Here is a 25,390-nt window from a genome sequence, read left to right on the forward strand (position 1 = left end):
CTCCCTTGGAAGATAGAGTAATAGGGTGTGCCCAGGCCTGCAAGTAAGATTGGAAAATTTTCTGGAAATTGGGTTAGTTTATTACATTTTTATATTTTAAAACAATGGACACATTTCATCTCATGTTAATTTCTAGTACTAAAGAAGATACCAATAACTGCTTCTCATTCAATGGTTTGGATAATTCTTTACTAGGTCCTCACATATAATTTCTGTTATAACAGGTTGGACGACCCAGTCATGTGGGGATTCAAGGGTTTTCCCTCAATGGATGCAAAGTTGGCACGGTGGGTACTAGCAGCTGAAGATATATGCTTTAAAAATGCATTGCTGTCATATTTTTTCCGGCTCGGTATGGAATCTGATGCTGATTAGGGGATACTTTTAGTCTTTATATTCTCATGGTGTTATTGTTGGAATTATCAAGCTGTTGGTGGAAGTATGGTCTGACCTCAAATTTTTCTCCAAATTAGTGTCAATATCACTTTGTTACATTTTGAAACAATCCTGAAAATTTTCCAAGTTCAGTTGATAGTGGAGACTATGACATGTAAAAGGGGTTTTGGTTCACATGGAAGTACATCTTGTTTGAGGCTAGTTTTGGAGCAGCTGTCATATTTACCAGAAAGGGAATGTGTAGGTTTATTTGGGATTTTTCAATGGATTGGAATTATTGTGATTCCATGTGCGTTTTTTTAATTTCAAAGAAAGGGTCCTCTGTTTTAAAAGCATGTCTATTTCATTTGAACTTTGTCACGTAGGTCTAGGTTCAATTTCATGTTCTACAAAAATCTATAAAAGATTTCACTGGAATCATGCTAGACATGTCAAAACCCAAAAATGCAAAGGCGGTAAGAAAGGTACCAAAATTGCCTAACCCCTAATGGAATATCAAACAATCTCCAATTAAAGTGTTACCATCAACCAAAAGGTCTCCAGGTCCAGTTTGAACATATAATTGAGGAGAACGTTTTTAGAAGCCAATTCAGGTAGCTCCAAGTCTTCAAAAGTCCCCTGGTTCTACTCTTTAAAATGCATCAAAACAAACAAAAAAAGTGCAATCCTAGACACCTTCTTTGGACCCATCACCCACAAGTCTTCCATGCCAACCATTTAACGTGTCTTTAACTGAAGAAAGGAGAATCACCAAATACCCCAAACAATGAAAGTTCAAAGCAAGCAATTAAGTGTTTATAGAACCTTCTATTTTGCAAATGAGTCCTATGGGGTATAAGGTTCATTGTACCAAAAGGAGCAAAGCAAATTAGAGTTTTTATTAATGGAATTTTGGGAGTTTCTATTTTGATATTTAAGGATTATTGCATAGGTTCTCTTTGATTTTTCTACAAGAAGGATGTGAGATCCTTCACAAAGGAAAAAACTAAAAAACCTAGGCTACCCAAGGTTCGTTAGTGATAGAGTCCCTTAAAAAAGTGACAAGGGTTCTAACTGGTCATATTTCCAATGTATCTAGCTTCGTTTTTGTTGACTTAAAAAGTGACAAACAAAAAACTTTCCTCTATAGATATATGAAAGACGCTACTTGTCCAACCATATCACTAGGTACCTCTACTCTTGTTAGCCTATGAAATTCCCACTGTCAAATCCTTTTCCACCTTCCAATTCCAAACCCTAGCAGATAATGCGTCATTAGGGCCTTCAACTAATGCCAGGATTTCAGTTTTGTAGCCATCTCTATCCCAATTGGTCTAGATAGCTCTTAACTATATTATTTGTATTATGAATTTAACTTACTTATGCATTAATCAAATAACATGCAATTGAGACAGTTGCGAGCCCATATTAGCCATCTTCATCTCAATGAGAGGAAAATGTGTAACCCCAAACTGATTCTTCATTTACATTGCCTTTCTTTTGCATTACTTAAATAAAATATTAATTAATTTACCTTCCTACCTATCCAAACGAGCATGGTAACCTCCAAAAGATGCTGATTGTACTGCTAAGCTATAATTTCCCACTACAGGCTAGAGCATTGCAGTATAAGAAAGATGTTCTTGTTTAACTTTTTTCAACGTTTATGTTGATTCCATATATCAATAATTTTAACTAGCCTTTATAAAAGTCAAGCTATGAACAAACAAAGTATGAAGGAGCGAGAGAGTGAGCGAGGGCGATGGCGATGAGGAAGAAAGTCAATCGGGGAGGCGGAGAAAACGGCAGGGGAGTAGCTTTAGGGTGGAGTTGAAGGTTTTTGAAGTCGAAGTGGAGGAGAAAAGAGGCAAAACCCTGGTTTTCATTGTGGAAAGCAAGAGAGGGGTTTTGTCATGGGTTCGACTGGGGCCGGCAAGTGTTAGGCTCTTTCTGGAGGGTCTGGATCAGTGCGTAAAGAATGGGAAAAAAGATAAATAGAAGAAGAGTTGGAAGGAAAAGGGGAGAAGTTACTCTATGGTGCATGAAGCCAACAGAGCGGGTTGTTTTCTCCGATTAGGGGTTGTCGACTCAAAGGAGAAGAGATATAGTATTTGTATCCCGAAAGGCAGAGGGGAAAGGGGGTGATGGTTAGCTATGGCGGAGGTCTTACGAAAATTGATCGCTAGTTTCTATAAGAAGGAGAACAAAAAGGAAGAGAAGACCTCCGGAAGGTTGCAAGTAGAAATGGGGAAGAGGCTGGAGAGCAGGGATAGGAATTTGGTCTGAGTGGAGGTAGAAGGGGAGGAAATTAGTAGAAATTTGAGTAGATTGGAACATTGCTTAGTCAGAAGCTGGAACCCTAGGGTAGCAGGAGGAGAGAATCTGGAGAGGTTGGGGTGGTTAATGGCGAGTTCTTGGGGGTTGAAAAGAAAGCTTGGTTTGGCAAGGCTGGAAAAGGGACAGGTCCTTTTGGAATTCGAACTTGTGGAAGAAGCTAGACGAGTCCTCACCTCCGGGAAAAGGTCGATGGGAGGTATTCAGGTAGGTTTGGAGTTCTGGAATCCAAGGTACGGGTGCTTGGAAAAAGGGGAAATAAGAAATGAAGCATGGGTGAGGATCTTGGGTCTGCCAATCTCGCTTTGGGTCCCGTCCATTTTGAGAAGAGTGGGGGAAGAGTGCAGCAGTTTTTTAGCTATTGATCCACAGACGGAAAGAATGGAGGAACTCCAGTGGGCTAGGATCCTAGTTAAATCAAACGAAGAAGATCTGCCAAGCTCGTTGGAGATCGGGGTCGAGGAGACAACCTATCACCTTCCCCTTTGGTGGGAGGTTTTGCCGTCGTTGAGATAGAACCCGAGGGGCTATCGTGGTTGAACTGGTCGTTCCAGTGGAGAGGTTAGGGGTGACGGTGGTGCACGCACTGGCCTGCAAGTGGAAGAGCGGGTAAACACAAGGCCCAAGGCGCAGTCACGGACAACAAATGGGACTGAAGGGCAGGTGGACGGGGCGGGCAGTGACTTGACTGAGGGTTGGATTCAATTCGGGTCAGCGACCCGATTTCCTGTGGATCGTTCGGTAGCTGGGCCGTCTTCGACTAGCCTTGCCGAGGATCTTTCGGGCTTGAAAAGGGCTGGGGGGCCTCTTTTGCAAGACCCTTCAGAGGGTGAAATTTTAAAAGGGGCTGGGGATGGAGGGGTTGGGCCTGTGGTTGGGCCGATGGGCTCTAAGAGTAAGGAGAAGGTTGCAGTTGTGGAGAACGGGCCGCCCTTTGGGCCTTCTGTTCCTTTAAGGAACAGACTTGGCCCGTCTCTAACCCAACTTAAGGCTTTTGGGGTGCAACCTATTGGGCCTTCTGTTCTGTTAAGGGACAGCCATGGCCCGTCCAAGATTCAGCCTACTGATAAAGGACTTTCTGTGAAGGTTTGCTCCTCTGCTCAACCTGAATTCTGCAAGGAAAGCAATTTTGAGCTTGAGTTTATTAGCCTGCGAGAGAAGGAAGTCGGGAGAAAGCAGCAGGTGGACTCCCACTACTCATTGACAGACCGCGTGTTAGTGGAAGAAGATTCGAGGTATGGGTCCTTATCAAATTCGGGGGGCTTAAGGGATTCGTGGTCTACTTCTCCTTCTATCTCTTTTTCTTTTGGTCAGACTATGGAGAGGGAGTTTTACGACCATTCTGGGGCGATAAAGGAGGTTTGCCAGAATGGAAATTTGCTAAGTTTCTAAGATGCAGCTGGGCCCATTGTGAATGACAATGGTTGCTGGGAATTGGTTGAGTTTAACGGTCCTATTTCAGTGGCATGGTTTACGGAGGGGGGTTCAGCTCAGTCTGAGTCCCAAGAAGGAAAGGGGGAAAGGGAACTTAATTGGGAAGAAAGTAGCCTAGCGAAGTTCAGCCACTTTTTGGGGTTCTCGACTGAAGGTTTGGAAAAGGAAATCCTGAGTTTCCTAGTCAAAATTAGAAAAAGGCGGGAAAGGATTCACAGTAAAGGTCTCTTGGAAAAATCAAAATTTGAAAGGGAGCTAAAGAGGTTGGAGTGCTCAATTAACTACGAGGGGGAAGGTAAGAAGAAATGCCCTCTTTAGGGCAGAGGGGGTCAGCCAATGGTTGTCCAATAAACCTCAAACTGTTGAGTTGGAATGTGAGGGGAGCGAACGACAACTCTAAAAGGAAAGTAATCAAGTTTGTCGTAAGGAAGCAGAAGGTGGATCTGCTTTGCATTCAGGAGACAAAAATTCAAGTTTTGTCTGATAGGGTGGTGAAAAGTTTAGGGTCAGGAAGATTCTTAGACTGGAAGGCCTTGGATGCTATTGGATCGGCAGGAGGCATTTTGATTTGTTGGGACAAAAGATCTCTAGAAATTCTGGAATGGGAGGAGGGCCAGTTTTCTATATCCTGAAGATTCAGGAATGTGGAAAATGGGGTTGTCTGGGTGTTCACGGGTGTTTATGATCCGTTCACTAGAGAAGAAAGGGAGTGTTTGTGGGAAGAAATCGGGGCGATTAGAGGAATTTGGAAAGAACCTTGTGTTTAGGGGTTGATTTTAATATCATCCTCTCTCAAAGCGAAAGAAGTAGACAAGGGAGAATAACCTCAGCTATGAGGAGGTTTGCTTAGGTTGTAGATGAGCTAAGACTCGTGGATTTACAGTTGCAAGGAGGATCTTTCACCTGGAGTGAGGGCCTTAATAACCAATCAAGGGCCAGGCTAGATAGATTTCTGGTGACTCCCTGTTGGCTTGACCAGTTCAGTAGGGTAGTCCAGAGAAGGTTACCTTGGCCTACCTCGGATCATTTTCCAGTCTTACTTGAGGGGGGTGGCTTAAGGAGAGGGCCCACCCATTTCAGATTCGAAAATATGTGGCTCAAAGTGGATGGGTTTAAAGATCTAATTCGTAGTTGGTGGTAGGGGATGGTGGTTAGAGGCAGTGCCAACTTTAGATTGACTGCAAAACTGAAGGAGCTGAAACAAAACTTAAAAATCTGGAATAGAGAGGTGTTCGGGAGTCTAGAGTGCAATAAGGTTGCAGCTCTCCAACAAGTGGAGTATTGGGATCGGATGGAATGTGAGAGAAGTTTGACAGAGGAGGAATTAGCTTATAAAAAGGAAGTCAATGAGGGGTATGCTAAGTGGGTGGACCTAGAAGAAACCCATTAGAGACAGGCTTCAAGGGAGTTATGGTTAAAGGAAGGGGATAGAAACACGGGCTATTTCCACCGTATGGCATCCGCCCATAGAAGAGCCAACTACATGGACAGAATCAAGATAAATGGGGTGAGGCTGTCAGGGGATCAAGAAGTGAGGGAAGGGGTAGCGAATGCTTATTAGCAGTTGTTCTCAGAAAGCTCGGATTGGAAGGCGGACATTGGAAGGTTGCAGTTAAACCAAATCGGCCTTCAAGAAGCGGGTCTACTGGAGCTCCCTTTCTCTGAGGCTGAGGTCCAGGCTGCTTTGATGGATATGAACGGGGATAAAGCCCTCAGACTAGATGGTTTCACCTTGGCTTTCTGGCAAAGTCGCTGGGACTTTGTGAAGGAGGAGATATTGGATATGTTTTAGGAGTTCTATTAGCAGAATGCTTTCCTTAAAAGCCTCAACAATACTTTTTTGGTGTTGTTACCTAAGAGAGGAGGGGTCGAGGACCTAGGGGACTTTAGACCCATTAGCCTTTTAGGGGGGCTGTATAAGCTGTTGGCTAAGGTGCTGGCCAATAGACTAAAAAAAGTGATAGGAAAAGTGGTTTCCCCCGATCAGAATGCGTTTGTCATGGGAAGATAGATCTTAGATGCCTCTCTAATTGCAAATGAGGTGATTGATGCATGGAAAAAAAGGGGTGAGAAAGGTCTAATCTGCAAGTTGGATATTGAGAAGGCTATGCAAAAAATTGGAGTTTGGTTCAAAGTGGTTGAGTTGGATGTGGTGTTGCATTTCCACAGCCAAGTTCTCAGTCCTGGTGAACAGAGTTCCAATTGGTTTCTTCTCAATTTCGAAGGGGCTGCACCAAGGGGACCCTCTTTCCCCCTATCTTTGTGTCATGGGAATGGAAGTGTTGAACGTTTTAATCAGAAGGGCTATGGAAGGGGGTTTTATTTCAGGGTGTAACATTCGGCGTGGTAGAGGGTGGGCTGTCCACATTTCACAGTTGCTCTTTCCTGATGACACAATCGTTTTTTGTGATGCAAAGAAGGAGCATTTAACGCATTTGAGTTGGATTCTTTTTTGGTTTGAAGCTGCTTCAGGGTTAAGAATTAATTTGGCTAAAAGTAAAATCATCTCGATTGGAGAGGTGGAAGAGGTGGACGAAATGGCAGTGGAGCTAGGGTGGGGCAGCTGCCTGCAGTCTACTTGGGGTTGCCACTGGGGGCGCCAAATAAGGCCGCTTCCTTGTGGAATGGGGTGGAAGAGAGAGTGAGGAGGAGACTTGCCCTTTGGAAACGCCAATATATTTCAAAAGGTGGGAGAATCACTCTTATTAAGAGCACGATGGCTAGCATGCCAGTATATCAAATGTCCTTTTTCCGCATGCCCAAGTCTGTGTCAAGGAGGTTAGAAAAACTGCAAAGAGATTTTTTGTGGGGAGGAGGAAATCTGGTATGGAAAGCTCACCTTGTCAATTGGGAGGCAGTTTGTGTGGATAAGGAGAAAGGGGGGTTTGGCATAAGGAAGCTCACTCTCTTGAACAAAACCTTGCTTGGCAAATGGATTTGGAGATTTGCTTGTGCTAAGGAGGATCTTTGGAAGCAAGTGCTCATGGCGAAGTATGGACAAGAGGATTTTGGTTGGAGGACAAAAAAGGCTTTTGGTGCTTTTGGAGTGGGGGTTTGGAAGGAGATTTTGAAGGAAGTTGGATGGTGTTGGGAAAAAATGGCGTTTAAAGTGGGAAAAGGCACTAAAATCAGGTTTTGGACTGATCTTTGGTGTGGGGGTACAGTGTTGTCCTAAAGATTCTCGCATCTCTTCACTTTGGCCGCTCATAGGAATGCGACAATAGAAGAAATGTGGGACCAGAATTTTGGCGAAAGAGGATGGAATTTGAGGTTTATTAGGGATTTTAATGATTGGGAATTGGATATGGTAGACAACTTGCTTCATGTTTTGAGGGGTCACAAGATAACTTTGGAGGAAGATTCGGTTTTTTGGAAGGAAGGAAGAAACGGGCAGTTTAGAGTAAAGAAAGCATACAGCCTATTGGAAAGCCCTTTGACAGCCGTTTTTCCAAAAAATAACATATGAGTGGAGAGAGTTCCAACTAAAATTGTGTTCTTCGCGTGGGAAGCTGCTTGGAGGAAGATTATGACTCTTGATAGACTCTAGAAGAGAAGGTGACAGCTTCCCAATCGTTGTTTTTTGTGTGGTTGTGAAGAGGAAAATGTAAATCATATTCTCATACATTATACAGTGGCCAGAGTGCTGTGGGATTTAGTTTTGGGATTGTTTGGGGTTCAGTGGGTGTTTCCAGAAACTGTAAATGAGGTTTTATTTAGTTGGAGGGGATCCTTTGTGGGGAAAAAAAGGAAAAAACTTTGGAATTTCATTCCGTTGTTTATTTTTTGGACGGTTTGGAAGGAGAGGAATAGACTAGCTTTTAGGGGGGGGGGTGTTAGCAATTCAGAGACTTAAATATTCTTTTGTTCGTAATATATGGGGTTGGGCTAAATTGTATATTGGAAAGGAGCCGCCTTCCCTCATAGGCTTTCTGGAGTGGTTCTCCTCCAAATAAAGGGGTGGTGGGTTTTTTTGGTTTTTTGCTTGTGAGGCCTTAGTAGCCTTGTATACCCTCTATATACTTTGTGGCTATTTTGCCTCTTTTTATTGAATTTTGTGCTTACTTATAAAAAAAAAATAAAAAAATTAATTAGCCTTTGTTTCTGAAATAGTAAATTACACAGGGAAATGCATACCAATCACAAGGGGTGCTGGAATTTATCAAGAACACATGAACGAAGCTCTTGAGCGCTTAAGTGATGGAGCGTGGGTATTTCCTTATTATCCTACATTTGCATTTTAGTATTTCCTCATTATCCTACATTCATTACTCCAATACATTTGAGTAACTCCTTTTTTATGAGGTCTAAGTTTTGGAAAGTTTCGGTTGCGTACTAGGGTTCAATAATGAATTATGGTATGTGCAGGTATGTCATGCTTCTAGATCTGGACATCTTTGTTGTAAAAATTGTTCTGAACCTGTAATTGGTACATGCTTGGATTTCCATGGGCTATTCCCCATTTCTTATCATCAAAAGGATTCTATGTTAGTGATGCCAATCAATTATGACATTTCTTTTTTCACTTGGAGCCTAATACTTCAAAACCATAGATCAACCTGGTGAGTTGGGTGGCTTAGCCTCATTAAATCATTGGGTGGTCGTGGTTATTTGGGTATATGATTGTTACTACTTGTTTCATTTTTTTTCTTGACTTTCTTCTTCATGGATTTTTCCCTCAGAAAATTTGGTTTCATTTCTTCACTATTTCTCTAGTTTTGATTTCTTGACTCTAGCTATTTTTAAGAATCCATTTATTATGACTCTCACAGTTTCTGATGCAGCACACAATCATCATTAGTTTTTATTTTTAGCTTCCTACATCATTAGTTTATATTTTAAATTAGTTTCTATTTCCTACATCAGTGGTTTCTATTTTAGGTTAGTTTCTATTTTCTACGTTATTAGTTTCTATTATAGGTTCATCATTAGTTTCCTATTTCTTTCCTAGTTTTCCTAGTTTCCAATTCCCTTGGTTTCCTATTTCTAGTTTCATATTTCACTTATTTCCTTTATTTTTGCATTGCAAACATTATTTAAAGGCTCATTGTAATTGTTAGAGAGGAGTTCAATATATTTTTTCAGAATTATTCTCTAATTTTCAGATCCTATTTTGACCTTTGTGTTGGTTCTCGAGTGTTTTTCTGTTTCGGTTTGAAACAAACCCTTCCACTGCACCAGTTTCTCAATTAGATCTCTCTATGCTTCTTTAACTAGTGGAGTTAGAGATTCATTCCTGACAAGCGTAGTGTGGAGTTCATGGGCACTTGCGAAGTTAGGCTTCTTTGCCTAGGAAACGACTTAGGGCAGAATTCTAACACTCAATCAGCTCAAAAGGAGATGGACTTTGATGAATAGATTTTTTTGTGCCAAGCTAAGGAAAAAATATTAGACCACCTGCTTCTTCACTGTTCCAAAGCTAGAATGTCATGGCAATTGATGCTCTCTCTTTTATGTGGCTTGAGTGATGCACTCTTCTATGAGAGGGAATCTTTTGGGGTGCATGGTTCTTTCGTGGGAAAGAACCAGAAAAAAAAAAAAAAAAAAAAAAACATTGAGGGCTGCTCCATTGTTCTTGTTTTGGAGGGAAAGGAACAAGAGGCCATTTAATGTTATCAAGCATTCAGATCAAGCAATCAAAGCTAATTTTATAAATGCTTTCATGAATTGGGTAAGGATCTACGTAGAGGACCAAGCAATGTTTATGATCTTTTATATTGGTTGAGCTCCATGAAAGGAGAGGGTGCATTTTTTGTTTGTCCTCCTGCCGCTTAGATTAGCCGTCTTTTGTACATATTGTGTGTGTGTGCGCAAATTCTCAAAATAATTTTATATCTTTTCAAAATTATATAATAGGTCACTTATATACAATGAGAACCACCTACAGAAGGAAGATTTACAGATATGACATTACTAAGTTACAATCAGAAATCAAGCAGAAAATTTGTACAAAAGAATAACAAAAAAAAGGTAAACTAGGAACCTATCTAAATATAGTCAATCAATCAACCTAGAATCAAGGATGTAAATCCGGTAAGAAAATAAAATTTGGAGGTTGATTTCCCATACTCTCACTCAAGTAGGTTCAAAGATGTCCATAATACCCAACTTGCTTACTAGAGAGTGAAACACTTGTTTTGTAAGAATATTTGCTAACCACTTGTGTTGTCACAAATAGAATACAAATTAAGCCATGCACATTTGCCCATCAAATATGTGCATATACATATAGAGATACATACATACATATATATATAAGGTTTGGCCATCCTGCTCCATTTTCTTTTGTGTGAATGATTGTCGGATGGTTCCTGACAATGGCTGCTTCAGGGAAGCTAGTTCCAGTTACTTGGACTCTCTCCCTTGCTGTCTGTTTGTATGTATGTGGGCTGGTTCCTCTCCCTCCCTCTCTCTCTCTCTCTCTCTCTCTCTCTCTTTGTTTTGTTTGTGTGTTGGGGGGGAGAGGGGGAGACACGGATATTTGGGGTCTACTTGTTAGTTCAAACTGGTGTGAACCATATACCTCTGGAAGGTTTGACCATCCTGCCATGTTTTCTTTAGGGTGAATGGTTGTTGGCTGGTTCCTTCAAAGTTATGTGAACTTTCTGCTTCTGCAAAGGTTTCATGATCACACTTGGAGAATCATAAATCAACCACGGAAAACCTGAAATAAAAGATGTGTAATTTTAAATTTTAATTTTATCCATTAAGAAAAACTGAAATAAAAGATGCGTATAAGCAAAACTGAAATAAGAGATTTGTATGTATATATTTTTTTTGATAGATACGAGATTTGTATGTATATGTGCATGCAGGTATATAATGGATTTATGTATACATATATTTATCACTGTTGGTGTGTGTTTTTGTGTCTTCATTGCTGTAGCTTTTTTCCATGTCCATATTTTCAAAATTTTCCCTTGGCTTGTCTATTCATATTAACTCTGTATGTTGTGCTGTGCCCTTGTTCACTCAACATACCTCAATGGTGATGGTTTGAATGGTTAAACCATTTAGTCTGTATTTGTCATAGATGTATGCATGCCATTGTTCTTGATTTGTGTCATAAATGGTTTCCATTTTCTGGTTATTCATGCAAGAACCTTAGTCATAGTCTTTTTGAAGTCCTTTCTTCTCTCAAATGAGCAGCTGCATACATTTCCAGAGGGAAAAGTGTCCCAGGAAGATTCACCTATTAGACGATTAAAATGGGGCACAGCCAGTCTCATTGTTCGTGCCCCTGTAACCCCAATAGTTTTGCCAATTGTCCATCATGGTCTTGAAGAGGTAATCTTCCCAACATTATTTCTTTTAGTTTTACCTTTTCTTTAAGATTTTAATTGAAAAATTCTACATACACACTCTCAAATCCTTTTAATTCAAATGGATTCTGCCCAAACTGTTCTTTCTGGATGGGTGGGCAGGTTATTGATGCATATTACAAAATTTTCAAAGCACCACTCTTAAGGAGAAAGTGATACTTGAGCCATCATTTTCCTGTTAACTACCTTACACGCTAAGCATTGTCTCATAACATAGCATGCTTCTTTTAGTGCATCCTTTTTAAATATTTTATTTTAATTTTAATTTTAATTTTAATTTTAATTTATTCTTATATGCAATAGAAAATATGTCAAAACAAACTGGAAAAGAGTTAGAACCCTGATACCAGGAAGTAAGAAGGCCATCCATAATGAATTCTAAAAAAGAGAAGCTCCATGCCAACATTGAATCTTTGGCCTAAATGAACAGTGTCTTAATGTCCATACCTCTTTTTTCCAGAAGAAATAATTCATTTAATAAAATGTGAAAGGATGTAGAAAGAGAATGAGATCAAAACACTACAATCTGAGAAGAATAAAAGAGAGACCTGAAGCAAAGACAATAAGCAATGGACACAAGAATAGAGGAAAACAAAGACTGCTTTCCCAGTTTGTCAAAGTTGCCCATGAAAATTCCTCTAGATAACTATGTGACTATGAAGCTCTAAGATGATCTGCCAAATGATTAGCTGCACAATGGATCCAAGTGAAGGGGCATCTCTATACCAAATATCAATGATCTCACATAATCACATCACATGTCATGCTTCCAAGGACCTCACTTTCTCTTGGACACTTAAGAGATGATAGGAGTTGTTTCACCTTCCACTAGGAGATTGGCAAGGCTTAAACCTTCCAAAAGAACCTGAAAGGTCTCCTAAAATATCTGAGCTTGCCTATCAGGCTTGACAAAAAATTCCCAGTACACTGCATAGTTAGTCTGTAAGCATATCACCAACCATTAGCTATCCTAGGTTATAATCATCTGCAACCTTCAAAATTTAAATAGTTCTTTTTATTTTCTCTACTGTATTTTTTTCTTTCCCTATAGTATGTAATAATTGTCTAAATTTATAATCTATAAGAAGAAGATGTATATTTGTATATATAATTTTATTTTCTTGGATTAGTTTTCAGCTGTCTGCTACTTGATGACACTTTTGCTTAGGCTAATCATGACCTTAGGGTACTTGCAGTTGCATATCATAAAGGAGTGTTCCTAGTTGTATCATTGACGTATTTTCAGTTATCGTTTAAATCACTGCATCCTGGAAATAAGCACTGTTGAATTTGGGATGTTCCTTTTTTCAAAAGCCAATTCTGCTTCAGCTGTGAATATGTTGTTCTAAGTTATGTGAACATAATGTGATTTATTCTTTATGACCTGTTTATGTTCATTTGTGTCTTTTACTCTTTGCCTAATTACCAGGTGATGCCAGAGAATTTTTTTGTTGGCAGAAGGCCTCCTTTTCCTTTATGGAATAAGAAGATAAAGATAGTTGTTGGTGAACCCATAGAATTTGACCTTCCCAAATTGAGGCAGGAGGCAGTCTCCACATCCAGGAATTTATCATTTCCTCGAGTAGGGTGGCCTAGTACTTCACCTTGTGGATTAGATGAAGCCGCACAGAGATGTCTCTTCACTGCCGTTTCAGAGCAAATTTGGGCAGTTATGGAGAGGTTAAGAGATTCATTGAAACACTCCTAAAGTCAGGTTCAAATTGTTGCTCATCTTCTTTGAAGCCTGTTAGCGCGCAGGGAAAATGCACTTTTGACTGTCTTAAAAACCGTAGTTTTCTGTTGGGGTTGCCTTTTGAGGCTTAGAGGAAGAGACAGATAACCACTGGCTCCATCGCTGGCAGCAGGGAGCATGCACTCTCATCCCATTTTAAATTTTTAGTCTTAAATATTTTGAGACTCCTAGGTATAAGTTCTTGGGCTGATAAAAAGAAATGAAGAACATGTGCATCATTTCTATGGCGGAGGGTGAGATGGGGAAACGCGAAAACCAAGCAGCATGATTTTAGCTTCAAAGGTGCAAATAAACGTGAGGATAAGTCCCACTCCCAAAAGTACGATAGAAACTTTCAAGCTGTAAACAGCAAACTAGTATATCTTCTTTTATTGGTCAATTGCAATAAAACGCCATCCCCATCAATCAGATTAAAGGGTTAGTTTTATTAAGCTAAATATATATCTAGTTTGATTGGTTTAAAATTTTATTAAATATTCTTCTTATAATTTTGATGAGAATAAGGGAGGTATTTGTAATATTTTAAATAATTTAATAATATATTTAGCCAAATCTTAGGGCTAAGTAAAATTAACCCTTATGAGAAGATAGGATTGTTTGGATGAGTAATTACGGTTTGACATGAAATACGATTTAATGGCTCTCACTCGGGAGAGGATGTTTCTTTTAGGGAAGCTTATGTTTTGGGCTGTTAATGTTGTAATATTATGAAATTGAGAATCACTTTCTCATTCTTTGATCATCAGGTGAAAATTGCATTCTTGTTTCCCCAACCGTCTGAGGAAATTTGCCTTGTGAGCCAGCCTCTATCGTATAAACGGAGGCTGGATTGTCTTCCATTTCATCTGTTCTGTTGTCTACCTGAAAACTACAGTCCCTCCCCACAATGTGTTGAAAACATAAATTTAAGGATGATAATCATATGAATTTTTTAATCGCTCATCTTATATGATTATATCAAGTAATTTTTAAATTAAAAAATGTGAGGATAAAAATGTCAAAAGAAAGGATTATATCTTATATCAATGCATGAAAATTATTTTTTCAAATATTAATATCATCTTGTTAGAAATAAAAAGCGGTTTTCTAATTAAAAAAAATGTTTGATAATTTTTTTATAAAAAATAACTTTTTGAAATTTTGTTTTGAGGATGGGTTATGGTTAGAACAAGTTTAGGTACTTTTTATGTATTTTTTAAAAAATAATTCGAAAATTAATTAAAAATATGTAAAATGTTATAAAAAAGATTATATATTATATGCAAAAGTACATTATTTTCACAAAAAATAAATTAAAATTTTAAATTTTATATTTGAATTTAGAAATAAATGTCTGTTTTAAAAAAAAAGGTTCTCAAAAAATGTTGTCAAACTAGTACTAAAATATTTTTAATATTGTTAGGGTTTTATATGGGATAAGGGATTAAGGTTTTATGTTTTATGTATTAAAAATAATTTTAGAAAAGATAGAGATCATGACATAATTTGTAAAAAAATTGGATGATAGCAATATTTGTAAAAAAAAAAATGAATGAGATAAAAATTAACATAAATTACGTAGGACTTATCGTCACTCATCATTTACCTCCAAACGCCAAAAGCAGGATTTGAGTCCGTGTCCAAACAGGCTTAAATAAACGAAATGGAACGCTGTCAACAGAACGTGAAGTTCCGTTTCCTCTGCATCGTATTTTGCTAAGTCGGCCGTATGGAGAAGCTGAAATCCTTGGTTCCGGATGCCCTTAAGCGAATGATTGCAGAAAGCACCCCCGATGATCTTCCTTCAACTTGTTATTCTCTTCTAGAATTCTTTCTTCATATGCAGCAGTTTCAAATGGTAACCTCACACCTGTGTTTCCTCGTTCAGAGAAGTCCTCCATTGTTTTGAAGTTTTTTTTTTTCTTTTTCAAAAGACTTTTGCTTATCTCAGATCGTTGGAGACCTGGCGCATTCGGAAACTGCTCTATGTCGTAAGAATAGAGACGCAGCACTGGAATCGAAGCGGAAGGGCAATGAATGTTTTTCGAGCGGAGATTACATGAAAGCTTTGAGTTTATACTCCCAGGTTTCGAATATAGTTTCTTTCCTACTCGTTGCGCTTTTTTTTTTTTGTTTCTAACTTGGTTTATGTTTTTTTCTTTCCCCTTAAAGTGAAGTATTACAAAATTAACATTCAAAATGTGAGGGGAACCCCTTTTGTTTATACGCATCAAATGGGAAAAGGAAGAGAATTTCTAAAAAGAACTTCTAGTTAGGGGTTACTTGCCATAACTTCTAGTGGTGTGCTTCTTTAAAATTATCTGTTTTACACAAGATGTTACAGTCTGATGCATACAAGGTCTTAAAGTTTGAAAGCTTCCTAATCTAAATGAAAATTTTAAATTCTGAAAGCATCCTGATCTATGTTTAAGCATCAAATATATTCTACCTTAGAAAGTGACTAAATCCAAAACAATTTGAAGGGGCACGGATTTCTCATTGACCATTTGTTTTGTTTGCAAATGAAGTAGTAGTACTAGTTTAGATTGTTCCTGATTAGCACATTGAGGAAGTCTAGGGCCCGGTAAAACAATTTTTTTTGGTATTTTCTATAAACAAGGATGATGTTTGGGAATTGCCTTTTAAAATCACATTTTAAAGAATCCAAAAAACAAAATAACAAAAACTCATTTATATAAATAAATTGCATTTTCTTTTGAAAATACTTTTTCTATTTTTGATTTTTTTTAAATATTGTAAAAATCAATTTTTTAATTCTAGTATTATTAAAAATAAAAAATACTTTTGTAATTACAAACTACAAATAAATTAAAAAATAAGTACCTTTTAGTAAAATATGAATGCTAATGTTATAAAATATGTAAATAAGCCAAGTTTTCATTAAATATACATATTTAGTATATAATTATGACAAAGTATTTTGGACTAGTTTTGATACAATCTTCAATTAAATGGGTCAATTCTTTGAATTTCAAACTATTCTTAAAAATTAGATTGATTAAAGAATTTAAAACATTAAGTCTCGCTTGGCTTGGTTTCACTTGATTTGGAATCCACTTGCCTAGTGAGAAAAGCTGAAGGAGTATAGTTGTGTGACGGGGGAGAAACAATAAACAATAGTCATGACTAATTCCAAACCAGATCTATTATTTTTTTTTGGTATTGATTTGAGTTTATTTTTTAGTTTCAAATTATTTTAGCAGACTCATTAATAAATCTAATTGATTGTCGATAAAAAAATAAAAATAAATCTAATTGATTAGGTCTCCCTTGATTTCAAGTCCATTTGTCTAGTAGCAAAATTCATAAAAGCTTAGTTATATGCAAAGGAGAAACAACAGGGTCATTTTGGATTAGTTTTAGTCCATCAATGTTAGGTTGTAATTAGTTTTTTTGTTTTTTGTTTTTTTTGAGCTCCAAATTATCTTTTAAAGTTTATAGGAATTCAAAACATTAAGTCTTATTTGATTTGGAGTCTATTTGTCTAGTGAGAAAATTTGAAAAGGTATGGTTCTACACAAAAGAGAAATAATAGAATCATTTTAAACCAATTTTTATCCTTAAATTTCTAAATTAATTGGGTAGGTATTTGAATTTTAAATAATTTTTAAAAATTACTGGACTCATTAATGAATCCAACACATTAAGTCCTACTTGATTTGGAGCTTATTTGCTGAATGAAAAAATTTGAAAAATTATAGATGTGCATAAAGAAGAAACTACGAAAGTCATTCAGGATGAGTTTTGGTTCGTGACTTTTTAATATTAATTAGATTGGTTTTGAGTCATGTGACTGTTTTCTATTAATTAAATTGATTTTTTGAGGATGTTCATGATTTTTTTTTTTTTTTAAAAAAAAAAATCGATGAAAACTTCTACTTGTTTTCTTTGCAAACTATTTTTTACTTCACTTTGTTCTTCTACTTGTTTTCTACAGACTTTTTTTTATTTCACTTTGTTTTTCGAAACTGTTTTTAAATCAGACCATCAAACAAAGTCCTATTATACTTATTGTTTCTGCTTTCTTTGTCCTTTTTTTCCCCTTTGTTGTTGGTGTCCAATGAATAGGCACTACGTGTTGCTCCTACTGATGCAGATGATGTGGACAAAAATCTGGTTGTAACGCTGTTTGTGAACCGTGCATCCGTATTACATGTAAGTTTGTTATATTCATGAATATTTGAACTGATTAGTGCCTATTTTTTCAAGAGATTTACTTTATGGGATATTTCAAAGAAGCTGTTTTCAACTATTTTTGGTTGTCTACATGCATTTTGGTACATTATGTATAGGTATTTTTTTAAACCATAGGCCATCTTGACCTTTTTTCCTTGTTTCTGAATCATCCACTTTGTGAACTATATCATTCCTATTAGGCATTGTTATTGTTCTGTTGGAAATTAGCAGCATAGCTCAACTATTTTTTCTCATGCCTCACTTGACAGCCGCTAATTTGCCTTCATTTCTCTACCTCCCATTCATTTATTTATTTATTAATTTCACTCCTTTCGCATGTGTGTTCTTTCTATGCACAATTTCAGACTTTATTAGAGAGAGAAAAAAAGCAAAATTTCAGATACACGTGTGAACTGCATTGAACAGTCTATTGAAAGGTTGTCTATCCAAAAAACTCAAACCCCTAAAATACTCAAAGGTCTATGAATATAATCAAATTGGAAAGAACTTATTCTAGTCCTAAAGATGGATAATTATATATCATCAAATATCGTTGTTAAGGTACAAAACAGAGCTGCAGTCCAACTCTGGTTGTAAGCTAAAACCACTTCCCAAACATGGAATAGCTCTGCTACTAAAGTCAATGTCCAAGCTACCCCAAACAAGGGAAAGATATAAGAAACCATCTCCTGTAAAGAATGGAACAATGCATTAAAAGCTAGTCTGCCCAATTTGCCTTCCTCTTGCATATTCGTTTTTTGGGTGCTCTAGGCCTTGATGATCAAAATGTCCACCATAGGAACTGTCTCTCATTGCCATCCAAGAGAAAAGCTTGAAGAGCAAGAGAGGCCCAAAATTTTCTACTCTAAAATATATCGTAGATCTATCTAATCACTCTTCCACTTTGAGTACATCTATGACTCATCTAGACTTAGAACGGATCTTGAGAAAACGAGTTTGTCCTAGAATAGCAACCATGAAATTGGATTTTTACCTAAAAAAAAAAAAAACAGCCAACCATGAAATCACAAAATTGAGGCAAGGAGTTTGTTTGGTATGATCAATTGCAACTACCTTTGAAGTAAGGATTTATAAAAATTATTCCCTCTAAATCTTACTCAAGGTCCAAAAGAAAAGAAAAAAGGGACTTTTTGATAGATCAGCCTTATAGGTACTTAAAGTGCAAGTCTCTAAATCAATGATTTTAATGATGCTAGACCTTTAGAAACCATTTCAAAATGAGATGGATGTGTCTGTTTACAGTTTCTCTCTTTTGTTGTTGGAGTTGGTAGCTTATATGCAACTTATAGCTCTCACCCCTGCCAGAATTCTAGAATGATCTTCACATATTTCAGTTGTTCTTTCACGGTCTTAAGATAAACTACCAAGCATTTACTTATGGACTAATTGAGGAGGCTTCTCTTAGTTGTTGTCATAAGATAGCTACTTGGGCCTCACCAATGTAAACCAAAAGTGAATTTTAATACAACTTCATGATAAAAAAATTCAATAATGAAAAACTGTCGAAAAGTTAGGAGTTAGCTAGAGCTGAAAGTTAGGAGGTCTTCTAGTTTTTTTCTGTCTAATAAAATTCGAATTGTTTAAGATAGGGAAGTTTGTTTGTTTCCGTATTTTTAGAAGTTAATTGTTCTGTTTAGTTAGCTGATGTAGTTCAAAGATTTGTGGCAAATCTCAACTTTTGCTAAGTCTATTTATTTGATGAAATTAGTTTCAATTTTGAATTCAAAAAAGAGAAGAGAAAAATCTTCCCCTTTCAAAATTTTCATGGTATTAGAACTTTGGTGTAATCAAAGTTCCTGATGGTGAAAATTGCTATGGCTGGAGCTACCAGAGGCTCGACAACTATAGGGGAGGCAACAGAGAGCTTTCAAACTGACTCTGCTGCATTATCTAACAAAGCATAACATTTGTCTGCTGTTTCATCGAATTCTCTTCAATTGCCCGTGAACAAGTTGAATGGAAAAGACTACTTGGAAAGGGGAAGATGGTGAAGCTCGTAATTGATGGAAAGGGGAAGCTTGATCACCTGACTGATGAGGTGAAAAAACTAGCAAACAATGATCTACGCTTGAAAAGTTGGAGATTCAAAAACTACATGGTGATAGCATGGCTCATCAACTTGATGGAGTCGGGTATTGGAAAGCCATTTCTATTCATTCCAACAGAAAAAGAAGTGTAGGATGCTATTCGTGGCAATTATTCGGATATGGAGAATTCATCTCAAATATTTGAATTGAAGATTAAGTTGTGGCAGTCCAGACAAGGAGATAAAGAAGTTACTGTGTACTATAATGAGATGATAACTTAGTGGTAGGAGTTGGATCATTGTTATGAAGACGAATGACATTCTGCTACTGATAGTATGTGATATATGAAGAGAAAGAAATATGACAAGGTGTATTTGTTCCTGGCAGGTCTTAATAGAGAATTAGATGAAGTGCACAGCCGAATTTTGGGATGAAAACCTTTCCCAACTTTTCAAGAAGTATTCTTAGAGATCGGGAGAGAAAAGTCTCATCGGAGAGTCATGCTACAAAGGCAGGAACCAAGGACCAACCCTGAAACTGAGAGTTTAGCTCTCATTGCAAGAGGACTAGTGGCAGATGTAGACAAGAGAAACTTCAAGCGAGGAGAAAAACCATGGTGTGATCACTGTAAGAAGCCATGGCATACGCGTGAGACATGTCGAAAGCTACATGGGAAGCCTCCGAATTGGAAAAAGAAGAACGGGGGAGATGGTTATGTGTTCCAAGTCTCAAATGAAGATCAAGGGAACCAAGTTTTTTCAGATAAGCTTCCATTTACGAAGAAGCAAATAGACAGTCTATGTAAATTGTTCCAGTCCTCGAGCCTCATTGTAAATCCCTCTTCCTCATGTTCTTTAGCCCAAAAAGGTAACTACTATACCACTTCCCTCTATAGTGTCAAACCCAATTCTAATTGTCCATGGCCTTCGTGTTTGCTACTAGCCATGTAAAAGTCTTGAATTTAGATGTAGCTTTAGATTGCCAAATGAGTTTTGCTGAAGAGAAGGGAGTAGGAGCTGAGAAATTAGACAAGGTTGAAAGGAAAAATTTTATAATGGATATAGCTGAAGAAGATAAAGACCAAGCTTTCATATTAGGGATAGATAGTATCACCAGTATACTCTAATGGAAATATGTCAAAGGCCTTACACTAACCATGAGCATTGAAGTTCAAAACTACCATAAGTGTTAGAGAAAGGTGAAAGTTGCTACCTAGTATTAGGTTTGAAATCATGCATTCTCAAAAACTATTGATCATAGTATAATACATGTCAATCCACAAAAGACATAGAATATAACTATTTAAAATTTATTTTTCCTTTTTTTTTAAAAAAAAAAGCATTTATTAATAAAAGTTTTTTCTTCACAATTTGATAAAATGCTTTAATTTTGCATTTATGTGGAAAATATTGAAATAAAAACTTTACTATATAAATTTTTAAAATGAAAATATAAAGTACGTGTCACTTATAAGTTATGTAACATATTATTACTTATGTATTATTATATGACATCAATAATGATGATGATGATGATAGTAATATATTATTTTTATCATTGTTGTTTTTTTTCTTATTCTTATTATTATTGTTGTTGTTGTTGTTAAAATATATTAAAATTTAGAATACATTAACAACCCAAGACAGTTTTTATGTTTTATATTTATAAAATAGGGGAAAAAGGAACAATAAAAACTAACTACTAATTAAACTTATTATGAAGGTTTAGTATTTAAAAAATTTTAAAGGATAACAATGTTATCTTAAAATGATAAATTCTTATAAACCAGTGTTTTTAAAGGCGTTGGTGGGGCGCGCCTTGAGGCGAGGCGCAGCGAAAACGCGTTGAGGCGTTAAAAATAAAGCGAAACACCGGAAAGGCGTACGCTTTTCTGGTGAGGCGTGATTGAGGCACGCTTTGATCGCGCCTTTCACGCTTTTCCGGTGAGGCGTGCCCGTCGTCGGATCTGATGTGGCAATGAAAGATTTAAAAAAAAACCCTAAGAATACCTAAAACCCCAGTCCCGACTGAAAACAAACCCAAAACAAACCCTACCTCTTCCAGTCAAGCGGCGACGGAGTGCTCACCCTCGGCGGCGACCAATCGTAGCGACCTTCTCCGGCGGCAATCCCTCTCATCTCTAGGTATGTTGCGAACTCCCTCTTCCATGGTTTCTCCCTCTTCGTTTCTCTCTCTGCAATCCACACGGGCGTCGGCTCTTCAAGACTTCATCCAAATTTTTATTTTATTTTTATCAAATCAGATGTGTTGTGTATTTATTTAAGTTTTAAACCATTTTTTCTCACTCTCACAGCATTTAAATTCTCTCACTCACAGCCCACACTTCCGGTCCACGATTTTCTCTCTCTCCCAGTAGGTTTTTCATCTTTTTTTTTTTTTTTTTTTTTTTTTTTTTTTTTAAAAAAATTATCAAATCAGATGTGCCTTTTGTTAATAAGATTTTTTTTTGAAGTTTTTTATATGTTTGCTTATAGTATCAATAAACAAATATAATTAAAATTATATAAAAGATAATTATTTGTGAATTTTGAATTTTTTATTTCTGATTTAATTTTAATTCTCACCTCAATTTTCTTTATTTCATTATTAAATTCCAATTAAAATTTATGTGTATAATTTTTAAACTCCTTTAAAAAAAATTGGTTTTTTTATTTAATTTAAACCAATTAAATTTTGTATTTCATTTTTAAATTTCTTTCAATTGTGCTTTGTTATTATTTTTTAGTCAATTATATTGTTATATGGAAATTTGAATATTATTATTGGTGATTTTTTTTAGAATGAGTTCCTCCGATTCGAAAAATTCAAGAAAGGATTTTGTGTGGAAGTATGTGATTGAAGTTTTTGGAGAGCAATATATAAGATGTAAATTTTGCAATCAAAGATGTACGGGAGGGGTGAATAGACTAAAGCATCACTTAGCCGGAACTCATCATGGTATGAAACCATGCAGCAAAGTTAGTGAAGATGCTAGATTGGAATGTAAAGAGGCATTGGCTAATTTTAAGGATCAAAAAACGAAGAGAAATGAATTGCTCCAAGAAATTGGTATGGGTCCAACTTCAATGCATGAAAGTGCCTTGTCTAAAACAATAGGGACATTAGGGAGTGGGAGTGGGAGTGTAAGTGGGAGTGGGGAACCTATTCCTAGGGGACCCATGGATAAATTTACCACTTCACAACCTAGACAAAGTACGTTGAATTCAAAGTGGAAGCAAGAAGAAAGGAAGGAAGTGTGTAGAAAAATTGGTAGGTTTATGTATTCAAAAGGTCTCCCATTCAACACTGTGAATGATCCTTATTGGTTTCCTATGATAGATGTTGTTGCAAACTTTGGGCCCGGGTTTAAGCCTCCATCTATGCACGAATTGAGGACATGGATTCTTAAAGAAGAGGTGAATGACCTAAGTATCATTATGGAAGATCACAAAAAAGCTTGGAAACAATATGGATGTTCAATTATGTCAGATGGTTGGACAGATGGAAAAAGTAGGTGTCTTATCAATTTTTTGGTGAATAGTCCTGCTGGCACTTGGTTTATGAAATCAATTGATGCTTCTGATACAATAAAAAATGGGGAATTGATGTTCAAATATCTTGATGAGGTGGTTGAAGAAATTGGAGAGGAGAATGTTGTGCAAGTCATCACTGATAATGCCTCTAATTATGTGAATGCTGGAATGATGCTTATGGAAAAAAGGAGTAGATTGTGGTGGACTCCTTGTGCTGCTCATTGCATTGATTTGATGTTGGAGGATATTGGAAAGCTAAATGTTCATGCTACTACACTTTCTCGAGCTAGGCAAGTTGTGAAGTTTATATATGGGCATACTTGGGTTCTTAGCTTGATGAGAACATTTACAAAAAATCATGAACTTATTCGTCCAGCAATTACACGGTTTGCTACTGCATTTCTTACTCTCCAAAGTATTTATAAGCAAAAGCAAGCTCTTATAGCAATGTTCTCCTCAGAAAAATGGTGTTCAAGCACATGGGCTAAAAAGGTAGAAGGTGTGAAAACTCGAAGTACAGTGTTGTTTGATCCAAATTTTTGGCCTCATGTTGCTTTTTGCATAAAGACCACTGTTCCATTAGTTAGTGTCTTGAGGGAGGTTGATTCAGAGGAAAGACCGGCCATGGGTTATATTTGTGAGTTGATGGATTCAGCTACGGAGAAGATTGCATTTAATTGTGGGGGCATGGAGAGAAAATATGGCCCAATTTGGAGAAAAATTGATGCAAGATGGACTCCGCAACTTCATCGACCTTTACATGCAGCAGGCTATTATCTTAATCCTCAATTACGGTATGGAGATAAGTTCTCTAATGTTGATGAGGTGAGGAAGGGATTATTTGAATGCATGGATAGGATGTTGGATTATCAAGAACGTTTAAAAGCTGACATTCAGTTGGACTCATATGACCAAGCAATGGGTGAATTTGGGAGTCGTATTGCAATTGATTCTCGAACATTAAGAAGTCCTACAAGTTGGTGGATGCGTTTTGGGGGTTCAACACCGGAGTTGCAAAAGTTTGCTATTCGAGTCCTTAGCCTTACTTGTAGTGCTTTGGGATGTGAAAGAAATTGGAGCACATTTGAATCGGTAATACTTCTATTTTTGTAAATTTTTATACATATATTTCTATTTCAATGTTAGAGAACTTTATTTCATTTTAACACATAAAATTGTTTCTTTTATTATTTGTAGATCCATACAAAAAAAAGAAATAGACTTGAACATCAAAGGTTGAATGCTCTAGTGTATGTAAGGTACAACACTAGATTGAGAGAGCGAAGTCTACAAAGGAAACAAAATGTTGATCCAATCTTGGTAGAGGAGATTGATTCTGATGATGAATGGATTGCGGAGAAAGAAGATCCCCTCCTCCCCCTTGATCTTTGTTGGCTTCAAGATAATGAATTATTCAATGTTGATGCCATTAGAGTTGTGTCATCCAACTCCCAAGAGACGCAAGCATCATCGGATCATATGGTTTCTTCACATTCCTACAAAAGGAAACATAATGAAGTACCAAGTAAGTACTCAAAAATTGAAATCATAAATTTGATTAAATTTAATAAAAAAACTTTTAATATTTACACATAATTAATACTTTATGTTAGGTACAAGTGGAGGCAAAGGCAAAGAGAAGGAATTGAATTTGACACCAATTGATGAAGATGAAGATTTAGATGAAATGGGGATACATGATAGTGGACATTTTCCTACTATTGATACATTGGATGAGGATGATGATGACCTTGGAGAGGAGGATTTAAGTTGAAACAATTTACTCTAGTTGTTATTTCATGACTTAGTTATGGATTTTTTGTAAAAGTTTATAACTATTATTATGGTTGACTCTATTTTCTATTTCATGACTTAGTTTTGGCTTTTTGTTAAAGTTTGAAACTATTAGTATAGTTGAATCTATAATCTATTTTATGAATTTGTTATGGTTTTTTGTGAAAGCAGGGAACTAGTATGTTTTTTTTTTATGATTGTAATGAATTGTTTTCATGTTTTTATTTATGCTATTTTATTTTATATATTTTAAAATATTAATTAATTATATAAAGTAAGGCTCAAAAAGCTTACGCCTCAACGCCTCGAGGCTTACGCCTCGCCTCACGAACACAAAAACGCCTCGCCTTACGCTTTCGCCTTTAAAAACTTTGTTATAAACCACTTCCCTTACTTTAATTGAATAGTCAAAGTTCATTTACTTAATAGATTAAGGGGTTCTTAAAGAAAATTTCGTGATAAGTGGTATGAAATTTATATTATTAAACATACTTATAAAATAAGATCCATCATTTTTTTTTTCTTTTTCACTTTTCAATGATTAGTTCTTATCATACATCAATCATTGCAATTTTAATCAGTATGAACTTTCAAACAGATTTGCTTGGTTTTGCTTACCATTTT

At 36.6% G+C, this 25,390-nt stretch overlaps 3 protein-coding genes across 13 annotated transcripts in view; all 3 read left to right on the forward strand.

Annotated features, from left to right (window-relative positions):
- The window catches only part of LOC100241559 (N-acylphosphatidylethanolamine synthase), a 14,723-nt gene extending 1,071 nt beyond the window's left edge, over positions 1-13,652 (forward strand). For 2 of the 8 annotated variants that reach the window (XM_059741883.1, XM_059741882.1), the window contains exons 3-6: positions 225-352; positions 8,266-8,351; positions 11,290-11,427; positions 12,892-13,652. In XM_059741883.1, the coding sequence (XP_059597866.1) occupies positions 225-352; positions 8,266-8,351; positions 11,290-11,427; positions 12,892-13,170 (631 nt within the window). In that variant the 3' untranslated portion in view covers positions 13,171-13,652. Of the gene's footprint in view, positions 1-224; positions 353-8,253; positions 8,352-8,508; positions 8,703-11,289; positions 11,428-12,891 lie in introns of those variants that run through there. The other 6 variants (XM_059741880.1, XM_059741881.1, XM_059741886.1 and 3 more) reach the window with 5 other exon arrangements.
- A 1,146-nt stretch (positions 13,653-14,798) lies between these two features.
- LOC100263830 (uncharacterized) overlaps positions 14,799-25,390 on the forward strand; it is a 54,042-nt gene continuing 43,450 nt past the window's right edge. For 2 of the 4 annotated variants that reach the window (XM_010659998.3, XM_010659997.3), the window contains exons 1-3: positions 14,801-15,052; positions 15,146-15,280; positions 17,284-17,370. In XM_010659998.3, the coding sequence (XP_010658300.1) occupies positions 14,924-15,052; positions 15,146-15,280; positions 17,284-17,370 (351 nt within the window). In that variant the 5' untranslated portion in view covers positions 14,801-14,923. Of the gene's footprint in view, positions 15,053-15,145; positions 15,281-17,283; positions 17,371-25,390 lie in introns of all 4 variants that reach the window. The other 2 variants (XR_002031512.2, XM_010659999.3) reach the window with 2 other exon arrangements.
- LOC132254966 (uncharacterized) lies at positions 22,131-24,918 on the forward strand. The gene is made up of 3 exons (XM_059742149.1): positions 22,131-24,064; positions 24,170-24,497; positions 24,586-24,918. The coding sequence occupies exons 1-3, from the start codon at positions 22,241-22,243 to the stop codon at positions 24,744-24,746; spliced, it is 2,313 nt and encodes a 770-aa protein (XP_059598132.1). The 5' UTR covers positions 22,131-22,240; the 3' UTR covers positions 24,747-24,918.

Source organism: Vitis vinifera, chromosome 13, assembly GCF_030704535.1.
Source record: "Vitis vinifera cultivar Pinot Noir 40024 chromosome 13, ASM3070453v1".
In the NCBI taxonomy this organism is placed as follows: Eukaryota; Viridiplantae; Streptophyta; class Magnoliopsida; order Vitales; family Vitaceae; genus Vitis; species Vitis vinifera.